Source organism: Mustela nigripes, chromosome 16, assembly GCF_022355385.1.
Source record: "Mustela nigripes isolate SB6536 chromosome 16, MUSNIG.SB6536, whole genome shotgun sequence".
Taxonomy (NCBI): domain Eukaryota; kingdom Metazoa; phylum Chordata; class Mammalia; order Carnivora; family Mustelidae; genus Mustela; species Mustela nigripes.
In genome coordinates, this window is record NC_081572.1 from 25,204,487 (window position 1) to 25,221,228 (window position 16,742).

Here is a 16,742-nt window from a genome sequence, read left to right on the forward strand (position 1 = left end):
ACTGTTGGGTGTCCAATGGCAGGTCAAGGATTCAAAAGTGAATAAGGCGTGATCCCAGAAAAATCACAACCAGCTTGTAGTTAAGCGGGTCAGCTGCTCGGGGGAAGCACTTGGTGGGAGTGATGGGGAGGAGGACAGAGGCGGGGAACAGCTACTAGCACTTGACAAAGAAAACAGATATGCAAAGGTCTAACGGTTCTACAAGTGTAGTCCCAGACTAGCCGCATAGGCATCACCGGGAAACTTGTTGAAATTTCTAATTCTCAGGGCGCCACTCCCGACCTACCAACCTACCAAAGCAGAAACTCTGGTGGGGAGCAGCAATCTGTTTTATCAAGATTTCCTGGTGCTTCCAATGCACCCTAGAATTTGGGAATCACGGCTCTGGGAAAGGCCTTAAGATCCTTAGGATGAAAAGAGTCGAGAGGAAAGGAGACTCTGTGCGCAGCCTCGGATGCAAGGCAAGGGGGTTAGACTTGGCCCTGGTGGTGCGGCCTCCACGGTTTTTAAGCAGGGGCCTGTCGCATTTACACAATTTCTCTCATCTCGGCGTTTCTGGGAGCTCTAGCATTCTCTGCGCGCCCTGGGCACCAAGCCTAGTTGCCCCACCCCCCACGAGACACCAGGCGGCGAGCGAGAGTTTGGGCAGCGGGTACAAATGGGCTAGCGGTCCAGGACCAGGTGAGCGCACGCGGGAGCCCGCAGCAGACGAAGACAGCTAAGGGACCGCCTGGGAGGCGGACCCCGCGCTGCCCGGGGGGGCGGTGCTCGAGCGGGCCTAGGCTCCGCCCCCGGCTTGCGGGGCGCGGCATTTCGGACCCGTTGGCCCCGCCCCCCGGCCCGCCCCGCCCCGGCGCGCGCCCGGCCCGCCTCCTTGGGAGGGGGGAGTCGGCTCGGTCCGCGCCCAGCCGCGTTCCCGCGGCCGGGTTGCAGGGCTGGGCGCGCGCCCCGCGTCCCGGGCAGGAAGATGGTGGCGAGCGCGCGGGTGCAGAAGCTGGTGCGGCGCTACAAGCTGGCGATCGCCACGGCGCTGGCCATCCTGCTGCTGCAGGGCCTGGTGGTGTGGAGCTTCAGCGGCCTGGAGGAGGACGAGCCGGGCGAGGTGCTCCGACCGCCGGGCGGGCAGGCGGGCAGGCCGGGCGCGGGGGCGCGCGGGGTCCTGGCGGGGCTGCAGGCGGCCCCGGCCGGGGAAGTGGGGCACTGGCCGCGTGTGTACCGGCGCGGGCAGCCACCGGGAGCAGGGCGTCGGGCCCCCGGCGCCCTTTTCCCAGGAGGGCCCCACGGACTGTGCACGGGGGCGGTGCGTGACCCGGAGGCCCGGGCCGCGGGCGGGCAGGGGGCCCCGGCGGGAGGAACGGGTCTCGGTGGGGTGGTCCCCGGCCCCGGGAGATGTGAAGGTCAGGCGCGGGGCGCAGGACCGGGAGGCGGGGCCGGGCCCGAGCTTGCTCGGAGGTGGGGAGCCCCAGGCCAAACTTTCTGAAGTTGGGAGGGGGCGGGGGTGTGCGCGTCGTGGGCGGAGGAGCGGGGCCAAGGGACCCCGGGCATCCGCGCCCAGAAGCGCCTGACGGGCAGCCGTCAGTGGAGAAGTGGAGCCCGGGGCTGGCACTCAGTACAGCAACCGAGGGAACAGGGAGTGACCCTGAGGGAGAGGACTGGAGTGTTCCCCAGGCGTGGCTTTCTTAACCTGGGGTCTGAAGAAAGCCGCGGGTCTTCAGGAGGAGATGGCTGGGAGAAGTGAGCTGGTGAGTGGCTTCAGGACATTAGGGAATGGGGGTGGGGGCTATAGCTCTTAGGGAATGGGGACAGCATCAGCTGGTTTAGCAGAGCGTCAGGCCCCGGAGCAGGGACAGACCTGTCCAGCTCAGTACCCAGATCCCTGCCCTGAGAGTCACTCACTTCTGGCTGGTTTTAGCTGGGGCCCTGACACGTCGCTTCCCACGTTGGTCAGGAAGGGTCCAGTGGGGTCTGGGGCCATCTTGGAAGGTCCAGGAGATAAGCCAAACTCTGGCCCTAAGCTGTGGGCCAGTGTGCAGGGCTTCTCTGCCCATACCACTACCTCCTCGGTTCTAGTGTTTCTAGGGCTCAGAGTCGGTTGCTCTGCTTGCCGTGTCCTCTTGGGTCTCTCCACCTGGCAGTGTGAAGGCCAAGGGAGCTCCATGTCCACTTACCCCTTCTACACCTGGGCAGTCTGGAAGGACTGTTGTGGAGACTGGGAGAAGGGCTGCCCTTGTCTCTTTGGGGGGAACCAAGAGGCTGGGATGTTGAGGGAGTCGTAACAGAGTCATGTGAGCCTGTAACTCCAAAAGGAGTGGAGTGGGGTCGGAAGGAGGCTGGCTCTGTGACTTCCAAAGGGAGTTAGCTTGTTCTGTGTGGACCAGTGAGGAGGAGAAGGAGGAAGAGTGTTTCAGGGTCCATGTGAGAAGACGGGGCAGCTGCAACATTCTCCGAGGTAGTTGGGGAGCCCTCTGACCCTGGAGTGTGTGAGCAGAGGCCGGTGACCATTCTGGGGAGGGCTATAGCCTAGCCGCTGAGACCTCACAGAAACCAGTCGCCCCCAGCTTCGTGGCTCAGTGAGTCTCTGAAGGGGCTGAGAGGCTGTCCAGGCCTCAAATCCCTGCTGGCCTGCCCACAGCCTGGGGTGGGGAACTCTGGCAGTAGAATAGGGGTTCCACCTCCCCACCTCCCCATCCAGGTTCCTGGCAGAAGCTGATAGGGCTGGACTGGACTGGGATAGTAGAGATCCTCAGTGACCTAAAGGTTGTGCAGTGTAGGCAGGCATTGGCACATGGACCCCTTCAGCAGCCCCCTCGCTGGAGCCGGGGGTTGCCAGGCAGCACAGTGGACTTCCAAGTCCGACCAGCCCACCTCCCCGTTCAGGGTCCACTTCCGGCGTTGCTGCCAAGTGAGACCACAGGCATGTTACCTAGCCTCCTTCCAAGTCCTCAGCAGTGACCGCCCCCCTCAAGAGGGGATACTCACGGCACTTTTCTCACTGGGCCGTCGTGACAGTTAAGTAAAAATGATGCCCGTGAAGCATTAGCAGGAGTTCCTGGCGCGTGCTACACCACCAGGAAATAATACGATCTCAGCTCTGCACACGGCATAGGGATGCATTCATCAGGTCAGTTGGTCAATCAACAAACAATGGTTAACTCGTGCTCCCTAGCAGGCTCTGCTAAGACTGGGGATACGGAAATAAACAAGGTAGACAAGGCCAGGGCGCTGGAGGGCAGGTGGTGAGCAGGGGGGAGGCTGGCAGTGGAAAGGCAGCTCAGTTGTGTTGAGGGGGTTGGTGGAGCTGGTGGTCGGGGAAGGCTTTGGCAGGAAGCATGGTGGGCGCAGGGGAAGAGGCGCACCGAGTGGGCGTGGCTGGGTATCTTCCAGGAATGGGAAGGAGGGTGGGGCATGCTCCTCCTCGAAGAAGGTTTGAGAGTTAGTCCGGGATGCATCCTGGAGACCCTAGGGAGGGCCTAGGTGCTGTTGTAAGTGAAGTGGGGTGAGGCAGTGGGGTCACGTGCGTTTCAGATGCGCACTCTGCCCATCTATGGAGGGGCTGCAGTGGAGACCAGGTCCGACCGTTAATGTCCAAAGAACCACTTTATGGTTTTAAAAGCTTTCACAAATGTGGTCTCACCACTTACTTTAAACACAGCCTGAGATGTCTGAAAGTTGTGGGGGAAGCCATTCTGTGTTCTCTGGAAGTGGCAGAGGACTTGAACACCTTCTCTGTGGGGAAGGGGGACCTCAAAGGCCAGAATGCATCTAGGCCAGAGGTCAGAGAGCAGGTCCCCACCCTCAGGAAGCAAAGGGTACCCTGACCTCAGGGCTACTAGGGAAAGTTCCTTTGGGAGGACAAGTATGGGGCCTTGCCAATGCCCCTATGAACATGGGTGGGCAGCGGTGGCGGCTGGCTTTCCTCTAGGGACCACCCCCCATTCCTCACTGCTGCCTCTGGGCCCCCAGCTTTCTCTGGGATTGTCCTTCTCAGGGTCAGGCAGCTCCCGGCTGCACTGCAGGGCCCCAGCCTGCCCACCTCCCACATCCCATCCACACCGCAGCCAGCCTGGCCATGTGCCCCACGCCCTGCCCTCTTGACCGACTTCCTGACTTGCCAGTACCGGCTTCCACTGCGAGCGCCCACAGCGGCTCTGCCATCTCTACCCAGTGGAGCTTGAGAACGAATGTCTTTCTCTGCCCATGGTGTCACCAGGTCGGACATCACCAGCTTGACCTACGCTCTGCTCAAGGGACTACGCAGTCACTTTTCCTGGGGGCTGTGCGGTCCAGGGCGCCCTCCCCAGTGTGGGTCCAGAGTGAGGTTTCCTCCCGCCTCCCACCCTGCCCCCACTGTTGTGTTGTCTCCTTAGATGGAGAGAGACACCCCCAGCTCTCATCAGATCTCTCAAGAGATCAGAGGCTGGCTGGGTGCCGTGCGCAGAGAGTGTGGGTGCTTGGGTGGAGGAGCGGGGCTCTGGCCCTAAGGTAGCTGTCGGCCTGGCAGGCAGGGTGCCTGCTCTGTGCTCTGATGGGGGGTGGTGCTTAGATATTTAAGTATCTAAGGGCCTTGGTGCTTAGATATTTAAGTAAATTTGACTATTTCCTAATCCTTTTCCAGCGATAGTAATAGTAATAATAATAATGAGGATATTAGCATCTCTCAAATACTGAGCCTATACCAAGAACCTTACACTCACTCACTCACTCACTCATTCATTCATTCAGCAACTATTTATTGCCATTTCTCCTATTGCCAGACATTCTGCTGGACTCTTGGAATGCATTAGTGAACAACACAACGAAAGCCAGGTCCTCATGGACATGCCATTCTTGGGAGTGGTGGGACACCTGTAATAACACAGAAGAAATAAGGACATTCTAGCATGAGAGAGGGAAGGAAGGGCTGTGGGAAAAGTGAAGCAAAGGTCAGGGTGAGCCTTGCTAAGAAGGTGGCATCTGAGCAGAGGATTGAAGGGGACAAGGCATAGTAGTGGGGACATCGTGGGGGGTCATTCCAGGCACAGGGGACAGTGCGTGGCAGGTGGTGTGGAGGGACACCTAGAAGGCCACTGTGGCTGGAGGAGAGTGAGCACGAGGAGATGAGGTCAGAAAGGGAGGGGTGGCCGGAGGGGCGGCTAGACACGGTTCACACAACCTCTGTGCACTCTTGGAGGCACTTGGGGTTTTTCTCTCGGGGAGCCCATGGGTGGTTTGGAGCAGAGGGGTGGTGAGGTGGGGCTTGTTTTAACGGGAACACACTGGCTGTGTGGAGGAGCAGGGGGACCAGGGATGCTGGGCAGGGGTGGCCATGATGGAGGCTGGGAGAGGTGTATTATAAAGGTGGCCCCGGCAGGGCTTACTGGTCAGGGACTGACAGGGTGTGAGGGAAACTAGAGTCAAAGATGACTCCTCAAGGGTTTTGGCCTGAATGACTAGAAGGAAAGGGTCGCCGTTAACAAGACAGGGAGACTGTCATAGGGGCAGGTCATGAGGAACAGGAGGAGCTCGCTTTGGGACTTGTGGGTTCCAGAGATCTGTCAGGCTCCCAGGGGGAGATACCAAGGGTGCAGGCTGGCAGTTAAACACCTGAAGGTTCAAGGGAGCAGTCCGGGCCAGAAAGAGACACTGAGAGCAGCTGGAGTTCAGAGGCTGCTCAAGGTCCCCGGGAAGTGAGGGTGATTTCGGGAGATGAGGGAGGATGGGCCAAGAAAACAGAAGGAGTGGCCAGGGAGACAGCAGAAGCCCCAAGAGCGCAGCCGGCAGTCTAGTAAGGAGGGCACTGTGGGTCACAGGTCATGCTGTCTGTCAAGAGGCCAGGCCAGGAAAGGCCCGTGACTCATGGTGGGTGGCCGGGGAGGCCCGTGGAAGGGTCTCGGGATGGCGAGGGTGCACCCAACGGCTGGCAGAGACAGTGTCCTCCAGGACACTAGTGTGCGCTCGCTCTCACGGACGCCCACACCTCTCTCCCATGTCATAGCTGAGGGACCTGCTCGGACAAGGTAGGCATTCAGGGGAGCAGTCGCACTGCTCTTTCCATGCCTCGGCCACCAGACACAAACTGCACGTCCTCTGTGTGTCAGCAATACCGCCGGACTCTGGGACATGGGGCTGGTGTGACAGTCCCTCCCTTGGGAGCCCAGCCTGCTGGGGGAACGTCCCCCTCTGGGGGCAAATGGAACTGTTTGCAGGAGGGGACTCGGAGCCAGCTCCTGAAGGATGGGTGGGATTTGGTCCAGCAGGGAGGGGCACCAAGGAGGGGGACAAGGAGAGCTGGAGAAGATGCCTCTCCGGGGTGACTAGGCCATCTAGGGGAGCACCTGGTTTAAGAAGAGGCCAGGGAGCCAGGAAGCAGAGTGTGGCAGCCGTGATTTCCCTTCTAGAGAAAACCCGCCGTGAGGAGCAGTCAGGTGCCAGCCTCCAGCTGCAGGTGCCCTGAGGCCCCGCCTCAGCCTCCCAGCCGGTGACGGCGTGTGGCAGTGGCTTGTGCCGTCTGCGCCATCCCCAGCAGCTGGCCCTGGTTCTCTCTGAGCTGCACTGTTGTCCAAAGCTCTTCCCTCTGTCCCCTCTAACACCAGGGACAGGCCTGTTCGGGTGTTAACTCAGCAAAAGTCACACGCTCTGACTCTGTCTTGGTCTCTGCCTCCCAGAGAATCCCCCCAATCTTGGGATCTGAGGCTTCCCCTCGGGGCTCCCCACCAGGCCAGGCCCCTTTACTCCTACGGCTCTACACTTCCACGTGGACATTCTGTAGCTGGCAGAACGCTTTCCTTCGGTCCCTTCCTGGCCAGGCCCAGCTGGGACTTACGTGTCCTCCGCAGGGTCTCCACCCCTTCTGTGACATTCATGTTCGTATTTGCTGAAAAAGAGCGCTGTCTGATTCCAGAGCCCAGGGGGATGCGGGGGCCTGTGGTGCGAGCACGTGGGGGTGTGGCTGCAGCAGTGTCCTGGAGGCCTCCCTGCGAAGTGCTCCTTGTGCAGAGCCCTCCTGCGAATGGCACTCCTCCTCAGGGTGGAGGGTGAGGCAGCGCCTTCTAGGCCTGAGGCCAGCAGGGAGCTAAAGAGCAGTAGGACAGCAACTGTCCCCATGACCCGCGTCTGCCCATCTTTTACAGAAAGGAAGGCAGAGGAAGCCACGGCCGCTGGACCCCGGTGAGGGCTCCAAGGACACAGACAGTTCAGCCGGGCGCCGGGGCAGTGCAGGCAGAAGGCATGGGCGCTGGCGGGGTCGTGCCGAGAGCCCCGGCGTGCCCGTGGCCAAGGTGGTACGGGCAGTCACCAGCCGGCACAGAGCCAGCCGCCGTGTCCCGCCGACCCCACCCCCAGAGGCCCCAGGCCGCCAGAACCTGAGCGGGGCAGCAGCTGGGGAGGCGCTGATTGGGGCAGCCGGCTTCCCACCACATGGAGACACAGGGAGCGTGGAGGGTGCCCCCCAGCCGACGGACAACAGCTTCACCCCCAAGTGCGAGATTGTGGGCAAGGACGCGCTGTCTGCTCTGGCCCGGGCCAGCTCCAAGCAGTGCCAGCAGGAGATTGCCAACGTGGTATGCCTGCACCAGGCCGGGAACCTCATGCCCAAGGCTGTGCCCCGCCACTGCCAGCTGGCTGGTAAGAGTAAGAGACGGGGCTGGGCGGAGGGGTGGCTGCCCCAGGGCTGGGGTGTTGTGGCAGGACCCTTCCTTGCCCAGGGGAAGAAAGCTCAGAGGGCCCCCCCCTGCCGGCCAGGCTGGTGATAAAGTGCACTGAGTGGCCAAGGCAGAGCTAGGACCGGGGAGCGTCAGGCTCCAAGTCCAAGGTCCTTCCTTTGGAAAACAGGCAGTCCTTTTCCCACCTCACCCCCACCCTGTGGCCTGGGGAGAGGCCTCACTACTGCTCCTGCTCTCCGCTCAGGGAAGATGAGCCCCGGCATCCAGTGGGACGAGGTCCGGTCCCAGCAGCCCACGGATGGCCCCCCGGTCCGAATCGCCTACATGCTGGTGGTTCACGGCCGTGCCATCCGCCAGCTGAAGCGCCTTCTCAAGGCTGTCTACCACGCGCAGCACTTCTTCTATATCCACGTAGACAAGGTACCATTGGAGGGACAGCACAGGGACCTGAGTGAGTTGCGGCAAGACCCAGCAGGTCACCGGTAGCCAGGCTCGCTGATCTGCCCCAGTGGCCTCCAGACCGGGGAGCAGGCCGAGAACGTGGGGCACGGCCAGTTGGGAGCTGGAGCTCTGCCCTGTGGTCTCTCCATTCCATGTCACTTGTCCGAGGGGGGGCGGGAGGTTGTAATGCTGCCCCCCCACCCTGTGGCTGCTGAGTACCCCCACATCCGCTGCAGCGCTCCAACTACCTGCACCGTGAGGTCGTAGAGCTGGCCCGGCAGTATGACAACGTGCGGGTGACACCCTGGCGCATGGTCACCATCTGGGGCGGAGCCAGCCTGCTGCGGATGTACCTGCGGAGCATGCGGGACCTGCTGGAGGTGCCCGGCTGGGCGTGGGACTTCTTCATCAACCTCAGTGCCACGGACTACCCAACCAGGTGTGGGCACTGCTCCAAGTCCTCCAGAGAAGAGGGGGAGGGGGATCCTTGGGGTAGGAGGGGCCTGAGCTACTCCCTCCCTTCCTCCAGGCCTCATTCTGGTCCCTAGACCACAGTCCCAGTTGAGGGGAGGGCCTGGTAGAAGATCATGTCAGGATTGAGAGTGACAAGGGACTAGGAAGTGGACAGAGGCCTGGACCTGGGGTGCACGGTCAGAGGGCAGGACTGCATGGGAGCTGCGGGTGCCCATGGCCCTGGAGCATTAGCCCAGGGCAGGGCATGTGGCCCGGACAGCTCCCTGTTTGGCAGGGAGCTGCAGAGGGTGCCAGGGTGGGAAGTGGAGCCTGAGCCTGAGCCAGTCCCCTCACACACACTGCCCCTGCCCCATCCCCTCTCCAGGACCAACGAGGAGCTGGTGACTTTCCTGTCCAAGAACCGGGACAAGAACTTCCTCAAATCACATGGCCGGGACAACTCCAGGTGAGGGGTCTCATTACAGCCCCTCCCACACACAGCAGTTGTAGGGCCTCCCAGCCAAGCCCAGACTGAAGCATGCTGGTCCCTGTGTGCATAAGAGAGCCTGCCCCCCACCCCCTAAGACTGTCATTGTGGCCTGTCTGCCCCCTAACCCCCACGACCTTCATCGTGGCCCATCTGCCCCCTCACCCCCCATGATCCTCATCGTGGCCCGTCTGACCCCCGCCGCCCTGGCAGGTTCATCAAGAAACAGGGCCTGGACCGGCTCTTCCACGAGTGCGACTCACACATGTGGCGGCTGGGTGAGCGGCAGATCCCGGCGGGCATCGTGGTTGACGGCGGCTCAGACTGGTTCGTGCTGACACGCAGCTTCGTGGAATACGTGGTGTACACGGACGACCCGCTGGTGGCCCAGCTGCGCCAGTTCTACACGTACACGCTGCTCCCCGCCGAGGTGGGTGACCCGGGTCCCCCCTCACCCCCACTGCGAGGGCAGGGAGGCTGTGGCCTGTGGCTCACCCCCCGTCCCCCCGCCCTCCACCCCTGCCGTAGTCCTTCTTCCACACCGTGCTGGAGAACAGCCTGGCCTGCGAGAGCCTGGTGGACAACAACCTGCGGGTCACCAACTGGAACCGTAGGCTGGGCTGCAAGTGCCAGTACAAGCACATCGTGGACTGGTGCGGCTGCTCGCCCAACGACTTCAAGCCGCAGGACTTCCTCCGGCTGCAGGTGCTTCCCTGGGGACACCCCCCCCCACCGCCCGGCCGCCCCCTGCCCAGTCTTTCTGCTGGCAGAAGGGATTCAAGCTGAGCCCCCATCAGAGAATCTTGGGGTGGGGGGGGCTTCCCCTGCAGCAGCTCTTGGGGCTCTGCTGGCAGTGCGAAGGGCCCCAGGGGGCTAATGTCTAGGCAGTGCTGGGAGGGCCCCCCCAGCCCAGCCATGCCACCTGGGACCTCCAGACCCCTTCACCCTCATTGCCTCTCCCGCTCCAGCAAGTCTCCAGACCTACCTTCTTCGCCCGGAAGTTCGAGTCGACCGTGAACCAGGAGGTCCTGGAGATCCTGGATTTCCACCTCTATGGCAGCTACCCACCGGGTACACCAGCTCTCAAGGCGTACTGGGAGAACACCTACGATGTGGCCGATGGCCCCAGTGGGCTCAGTGATGTCATGCTCACCGCCTACACCGCCTTCGCCCGCCTCAGCCTGCACCACGCTGCCACCGCGACACCCCCGCTGGCCTCCCCACTCTGCAGGTGAGACCTCCTTCTGACCTGTTGCAGGCCCTGCACATGTGGCACCCTGTGGGGAGGCCAGTCAGAAAGAGACCGCCCCAACCCCAGGGAGTCCCCCGTCCAAAGCCAGGGAGAATACAAATAAAGCAAAGAGAGCAAGAGCCAGGCACGTAGGTGCTGTGGGTGTGAGATTTGGGGCAAAGGACACGCTTGGGGATGGGACTACCCAGAGCCCCCTCCCTGGGACTCCAGGCCACGTCGGGTGTGCTGATGGCATCTCCCTTTCTCCCTGCTGGAACCTTCTTAGGTTTGAGCCCCGGGGCTTGCCGTCCAGCGTGCACCTGTATTTCTATGACGACCATTTCCAGGGCTACCTGGTGACGCAGGCGGTGCAGCCCTCAGCCCAGGGGCCGGCAGAGACGCTTGAGATGTGGCTGATGCCCCAGGGGTCGCTGAAGCTGTTGGGGCGCAGTGACCAGGCCAGCCGGCTCCAGAGTCTGGAGGTGGGACAGGTCCTCCCCTTGCTTTTTCCTGACCCCCAGTTAAGACTCCGGGGAGTGGGAAGAGGGGGACAGACACCACGGGAGGGATAAGGACTGGATTAGGCCTTTCAGGACTGGGTTCACAGGCTCTCCCTTCCCAGCGACGGAGCTAGGGTCTCCCTGACAGGCGCACGCCAAGGGGCACCTCCCTCGTGGGGTGCACAGAGGACATGCAGGGAGCAGGGAGATGACTGTACTGCTCTGCTCTAGAGGTCAAGCCCAGGCTTCTACGAGGCTGCAGCGATTTCCTTCTAGAGGGACTTTGATACTCCATTAGGCTATGGAGTGTCCTCTGGCTCTTGGAGGCTGTGGCTTCATGTGGGGATGGATTCTAGGCTGGGCCTTAAACCTCAGCTCAGCCTTGTGACTCCCACCACAACAGAGCAAGCCAGAGCAGGAGCCTAGGACATATCTGAGAGCTGAGAAAGATCTTAGAGCAAATCCCAGTCCCAGCCTTTCCTTCTGCAAATGGGGAGGCTAGAGCCTGAAAAGACGCAGTGACTGGGCCAAGGTCACACAGACAGTTAGAGGCAGTATCAGAGTAGAGAGGACTTGTCCCCCCAGCGCCCGCCCAGCTGCCTCCCTCCCTACAGGTCGGCACTGAGTGGGACCCCAAAGAGCGTCTTTTCCGGAACTTTGGGGGGTTGCTGGGGCCGCTGGACGAGCCTGTGGCCGTGCAGCGCTGGGCCCGGGGCCCCAACCTCACAGCCACCGTGGTGTGGATCGACCCCACCTACGTGGTGGCCACGTCGTATGACGTCACGGTAGACGCGGACACCGAGGTCACGCAGTACAAGCCCCCGCTGAGCCGGCCCCTGCGGCCAGGCGCCTGGACTGTTCGGCTCCTTCAATTCTGGGAACCCCTGGGTGAGACCCGCTTCCTCGTGCTGCCCTTGACCTTCAACCGCAAACTACCTCTCAGGAAAGGTAAGGATCTAGGCCCAGAAGCCAGATAAGATCTAGGATTCACCAGGCAGGCGACCGGTCCCAAGAAGGTGACCGTCAGGGCTGACTCTCGAGTAGGGGAAAGGAGCAGGGCTGGGGCCTGGATGATCTGTCCCTTAGTATCCCTGTACCGTGGTAGGGCAGTGAGGCAAGCTTTGTGGTCAGGTGGACTTGGCTTTGGAATGTAACTCTGACATTTTAGTTGGACCTTTATCCTTGGCAGGTTACTTGGCCTTCAGAGCCGAGCCCTAGTCTTACTTGTGTAAAGTAGGAGGGATAGAACCATTGGAGCCCTCCAGGATATGTGGAACACAAGTCCACTCAAACCAGCTCAAGTAAAATGGGGAAATTAGGGGAAGAATGCAGGGCTGTCCCCCAGAACCCAGGATATGTCTCTGTGGGGCCACCTGTCCTGTCTGTGTGTCAGCCCCAGGCACTGGCTTCTCAGTACATGATATTGGCCTCTCCGTGTGGTAGAGACTGACCAGGGCCTCCTGGTCCCCAGATACCTGATACTTGGGGCAGCAGACCTGATTGATCACCCAAACCACCATGTGGCTGGGTGGGCGGGATCCTGTGGCCCAGCCCACACTTAGGTGAGGCTAAGGGAGCAGGCTTAGAACACAGGCATAGGCTTCAGGTTCCCTCAAGAGGGGCGCCAGACAACTATCTAACCCCTGGGAGATATCAGGGATGAGTATGTGGGTAAACATAGCTTATATACAGTAGGTGCTCAATAGGTAGGTGTTTCCTTCCTCAGGGTCCATCTTATCACAGAGAAGATCAGGAATAACCCAGAGGTGGATGCATTACAGGCGGTGGGGCAGGGTGGGGGGGCGGGCGGCCACTGTGGCAGATCCAAAGCAGACAAGCCATACCCCTGCTCTCCGGGGTCTCCGAGTCTGATGCGGGAGATGAGGACAGGTGGAGGGCCGCTGTCCAGCAGGCCGGTATTGGTGCTGAGCCCCGATGAGCTGGAATTTCACAGAGAAGGGTGTTTCTAAGCTGAGGAGAAAAACCCCGTGGGCATCTGGTGCATGAGTGGAACAGAGGGTCAAGAGGATAGGAGGTAGGGGGTGGTGGGAAGGGAGGGTGGCAAAGAAAGCAGGCCCCACAGCTGAGGGCCCGAGGCTCTGGGAACCCCCGGGGATGGCTGAGAAGGGGCGCAGGGGACAGAGACCAGACCATCATGGGAAAGTTACCTCCTCTCCCAAAGTGCCTTGATCTCACCGTTATGAATCCTTCAGCGGGGAATTCAGAGATTATGACCTTGATTTCATGAAAGCGGATAGCGTCACAGGCCCAGAAAGTTCTGTGGGTCAGCACAAGGTCACAGGTCACTCGGCGCTATGTGACTCCCTGGTAGAGCTGGGAGAGACCCGGGGGTGCTCAGACCTGCATGGGGAGGGAGCGGGGGCGGGGGCTGGCCTTCACCGAATTGGCTGGGCGGGGCCGCTCACTGTCTGTCCTGCACCTGCAGATGACGCCAGCTGGCTGCATGCTGGGCCACCCCACAACGAGTACATGGAGCAGAGTTTCCAGGGCCTCAGTGGTATCCTGAACCTCCCCCAGCCGGAACCCGCAGAGGAGGCCGCCCGGCGGCACGCAGAGCTCACAGGCCCAGCCCTAGAGGCCTGGACAGATGGGGAGCTGAGTGGCTTCTGGTCTGTGGCCGGACTGTGCGCCATGGGCCCCTCCACCTGCCCCGGCCTGGAGCTTTGCAGACTGACCAGCTGGAGCTCTGTGTCCCCCGACCCCAAATCAGAGCTGGGACCCGTCAAAGCGGACGGGCGACTCAGGTAGCAGGGCCCCGGCCTCCGGATGACCCGGGGATTGCACCTTACAGACAGCGGAGGGGTGTCCCCTCCCCACAGGCAAGAACCAGAGGCCTAGGCCGGCTACCCCTGTGAGCCATCAAGGATGGGCGCAGACGGCAGGGAAGGGGGGCATGCTCCTTACTGCTCCCGGTTCTGCCGGGGACCCCATTGGAGGGCAGGAGTGTGGGGAGAAGGGCTCCAGCTTCCACGCCCCGCTCTTCCTCACTTTCCCTTCTAGGTTTCTTATTGTTTGGGTTTTTTTGTTTGTTTGTCTGTTTCTAATGGGTGGTAGGGGAAGGAACTGGAAATGAAAGCTGTGCAATAGGGCTCAGAGCAGCCCCAGGAAGTGGGCCATGGCTCTGGGGAGCAGGGGCCTGATGAGCCCATCTGCTGTTGCTCTGGAGGAGTCCAGGCCTGCCTCACTCTCCGGGACCTCATTCCCCCAGCCTGGGCCTGTGGTGCTCATGGCTGAGGCTCTACGGGGATACAAGTGCCACGCCAGGCTCTGAGGCCCGGAGACCAGGTGATTTGGGGGAGCGCTGCAGAGCTGGACTCTAGTGGGACAGCCTCTCTTCTTGTAGCCAGGGGACCATAGAAGAAGGGGTGGGGCTGGCTCTCGGGCTTTCCAGCATGTCTGGCCCCTCGGCGGGCAAGGCAGGGCATCAGGGCCTGCTGAGACCAATGCAGAGTTTCCCAGGTACCCAGAACTGCAAGCCGGACCTGGGCTCCCATGCTGGAGGGGTGAGCCCTCAGGAGCAGTGTGGGAAGAAAACTCTGTCGGGGCTCTCAGAAGAATCTAGAGAAGCATTGTGCCTGAAAGCTCCGTGTGCAGTCTGAAATATGCAACAGAAGAAATATATCTCTATCTCTCTAAGTCAAGCCTCCGTGTCCTTCCTCCCGGCTGTCAGGAAGCTGGCACTGTCTGGCCTTCCCCCGAATGTCTTCACTGGTATGCTCTGAAAGCCATGAGAAGGTGGAAGTTTTATTTCCCTCGAGTGGGAATGGTTTCGACTCCAAGAACCAGAAGGGAGGCAGGAACCCATCTAGAGCAGCTCCCTCTTTTTCTGAGGGCCAGATAGGCCCTTGCTCATTGACGGCCAGGAGGCCAGCAGGAAAGCCACTTCAGTTCTCAAGGGTCCTGACCCAGCACTTCCTCAGGATGCTGGCTTTTTTGCCTTTGGCCTCATCAGGGCCCATCCCACAAGCTCTCCTCACTCTCCTGCCCAGCGCCGATGTATGGAGCACCCCCCAGAATGGAGGCAGCCCCAGCCACAGCCTGGTAGTTTGCGTTGGAATTGTAGGGGCAAAAGTCACTGTGGCGTGGGTCCCTGGCCACCACCCTAGACCCTGGGAGGGCCATGCCGGAAGGGTTTGTCCCACCTTTCTTCTCTGCCAGCCCTTTTCTCCCTCCAGCTCTCCTGCTGTTGTCAGCAGGGGCTCCGTATCAGACCTTCACGCCTGACTTAAAGTGGGAGCGAGGGTTTCTCAGACCTTTAAAAACCCTCCATCGGAGGTCCTGCATAGGCCTGCTCAGCTCTGCACGGGGAACAAAGGGCTCATTCCTGCTTGGACTGCCACATGTCAAGTTTTCTTAGTGGCCAGGAGAGGGCGCCCTTGACTGCAAGGAAGGGCGGTGGGGTGGTCTGTTCAGCCAGCGGGCGGGCACTCTGCATAGCATCTCACTGAATCCTTACACTGCAAGGCAGGATGGACACGCGGCACACCAGGAAACGGGAATGATGAGCCCAAAGTCACAGCCCTCCAGTGGCGGCAATAAGCTCCTGGCGGAGGCAGGAGGCCTGCCTTGCACTCTGACCACCCCCTGCCTTCCCGAGAGCAGGTCACCAGCAAGGAGCTGACAGCAGGAACTCCCCCTAACTCGGGTTAGGGGGCAGGATGACATTGTTCTGGCTGCTATTTTTGTCAACCTCTGAAACTCCCCCTGAGTCTCTAGAATTTTTTTCTTTTTTTTTTAACACAAAAACTCTTAGGTCCATAAAAAGAAAAATTGCTTAGTGGGTCCCGGTAACGGTCAGGGCATTTATACTCTGTGGGCTGAGGACTCTCCATCCAGCTGGCAGGGTTCACCTGGGCTGCTGTTAGGTTAGCACAACAGTTTCCAGAGTCTTCATTTCTGAAATCAGCAGGGCCTGCGCTCTCAGTTTCAGGCCCTACCACACTCACCCCATCACACCAGGCCCTGGTTACTTATTACTAGCAGCCATCCACTGCCATAAACGCTCAGAGTTTGCACGTTGAGCCCAGTGGCTGGGCGCCCTGCCTGAAGGTTCTGAGTTTGTTGGTGAGGCGGGAACCCGGTGGAGGCATGGATTCAGAGCTCCCTCAGGAGATCCTAATTTGTGGACCAGCTCCACCCACACTGCTCCAGCAGGCCTGGGCTGACCTCCTGAGTTGGAAGCATTGCGGGACCCAGACCAGGCACCAGGCTCCAGGCTCCAGAACCCCTGGCCGGTTCAGAAAGCAGGTTTGGCTGTGGAGGCCAGCCCTCCCCGTCCTCTCCCCTGTGTGAGCCACGGAGGCCAGAGCGTAGCTTCTCTGCCTCGTTTTCCCCACCCCTGTCTTTTAGGAGGGTTAGCTCAGCCTGGAGGTTTGGGCTCTGAGGCTTTGAAATCCTGCCCCCAGGCTGGGCCCCTGGGGTCAAGATCAGGATTCAGGACTGGCAGAACAAGGGGTGGAGGTGGGTTGGCTGGGGCAGACTTAGACCCCATCGGCTAAGCACTAATTCCTTTGGAGGCAGGGGGAGCGCCTGGGGAGGGAGGCTTTTGTATTTTGTGTCCCTTGTGCCCAGTTTCCAGGGCAACCTTGGACTGCTCTGTTCCCTTGGAGGGAGAGCCAAGAGCAGAAGACAGCCAGCCAACTGGCATCCTGAGTCCCATTACCTGGGCCAATGGGAAGTGACAGGGCAGAGTCCCCGGGAGGTGATCTGGAAGTGAGAAGTGCACAGGTCTGGGTGAGTTGAGCCCCCCTGGCTGGCCAGTGGGTATGCCAGAAGCTGAGCCCACTCCCACCAACTTTTTCTGAAAGTCCTGGATGGAGTTCTGGGGAGGCCAGGCCCGCAGGGGAATGCCCTCTGTGGGACACAGGGTCATGGCATGGCATTGACAGGTTGAGCAGGGCGACGGCTTAAGCCGACAAGCTGGCTCTGAGCCAGGGCCAGGGTTCCTGAGTTGACGGGGGGGGGGGGGG

At 60.8% G+C, this 16,742-nt stretch overlaps 1 protein-coding gene across 1 annotated transcript; it reads left to right on the forward strand.

Annotated features, from left to right (window-relative positions):
• Positions 1 to 882: 882 nt before the first annotated feature.
• On the forward strand, positions 883 to 14,409 carry XYLT2 (xylosyltransferase 2). Its single transcript, XM_059381135.1, has 11 exons — positions 883 to 1,102; positions 7,110 to 7,602; positions 7,885 to 8,060; positions 8,318 to 8,520; positions 8,920 to 9,000; positions 9,235 to 9,451; positions 9,550 to 9,726; positions 9,990 to 10,252; positions 10,539 to 10,734; positions 11,367 to 11,700; positions 13,199 to 14,409. The coding sequence occupies exons 1-11, from the start codon at positions 968 to 970 to the stop codon at positions 13,519 to 13,521; spliced, it is 2,598 nt and encodes an 865-aa protein (XP_059237118.1). The 5' UTR covers positions 883 to 967; the 3' UTR covers positions 13,522 to 14,409.
• The last annotated feature ends 2,333 nt before the right edge of the window (positions 14,410 to 16,742 follow it).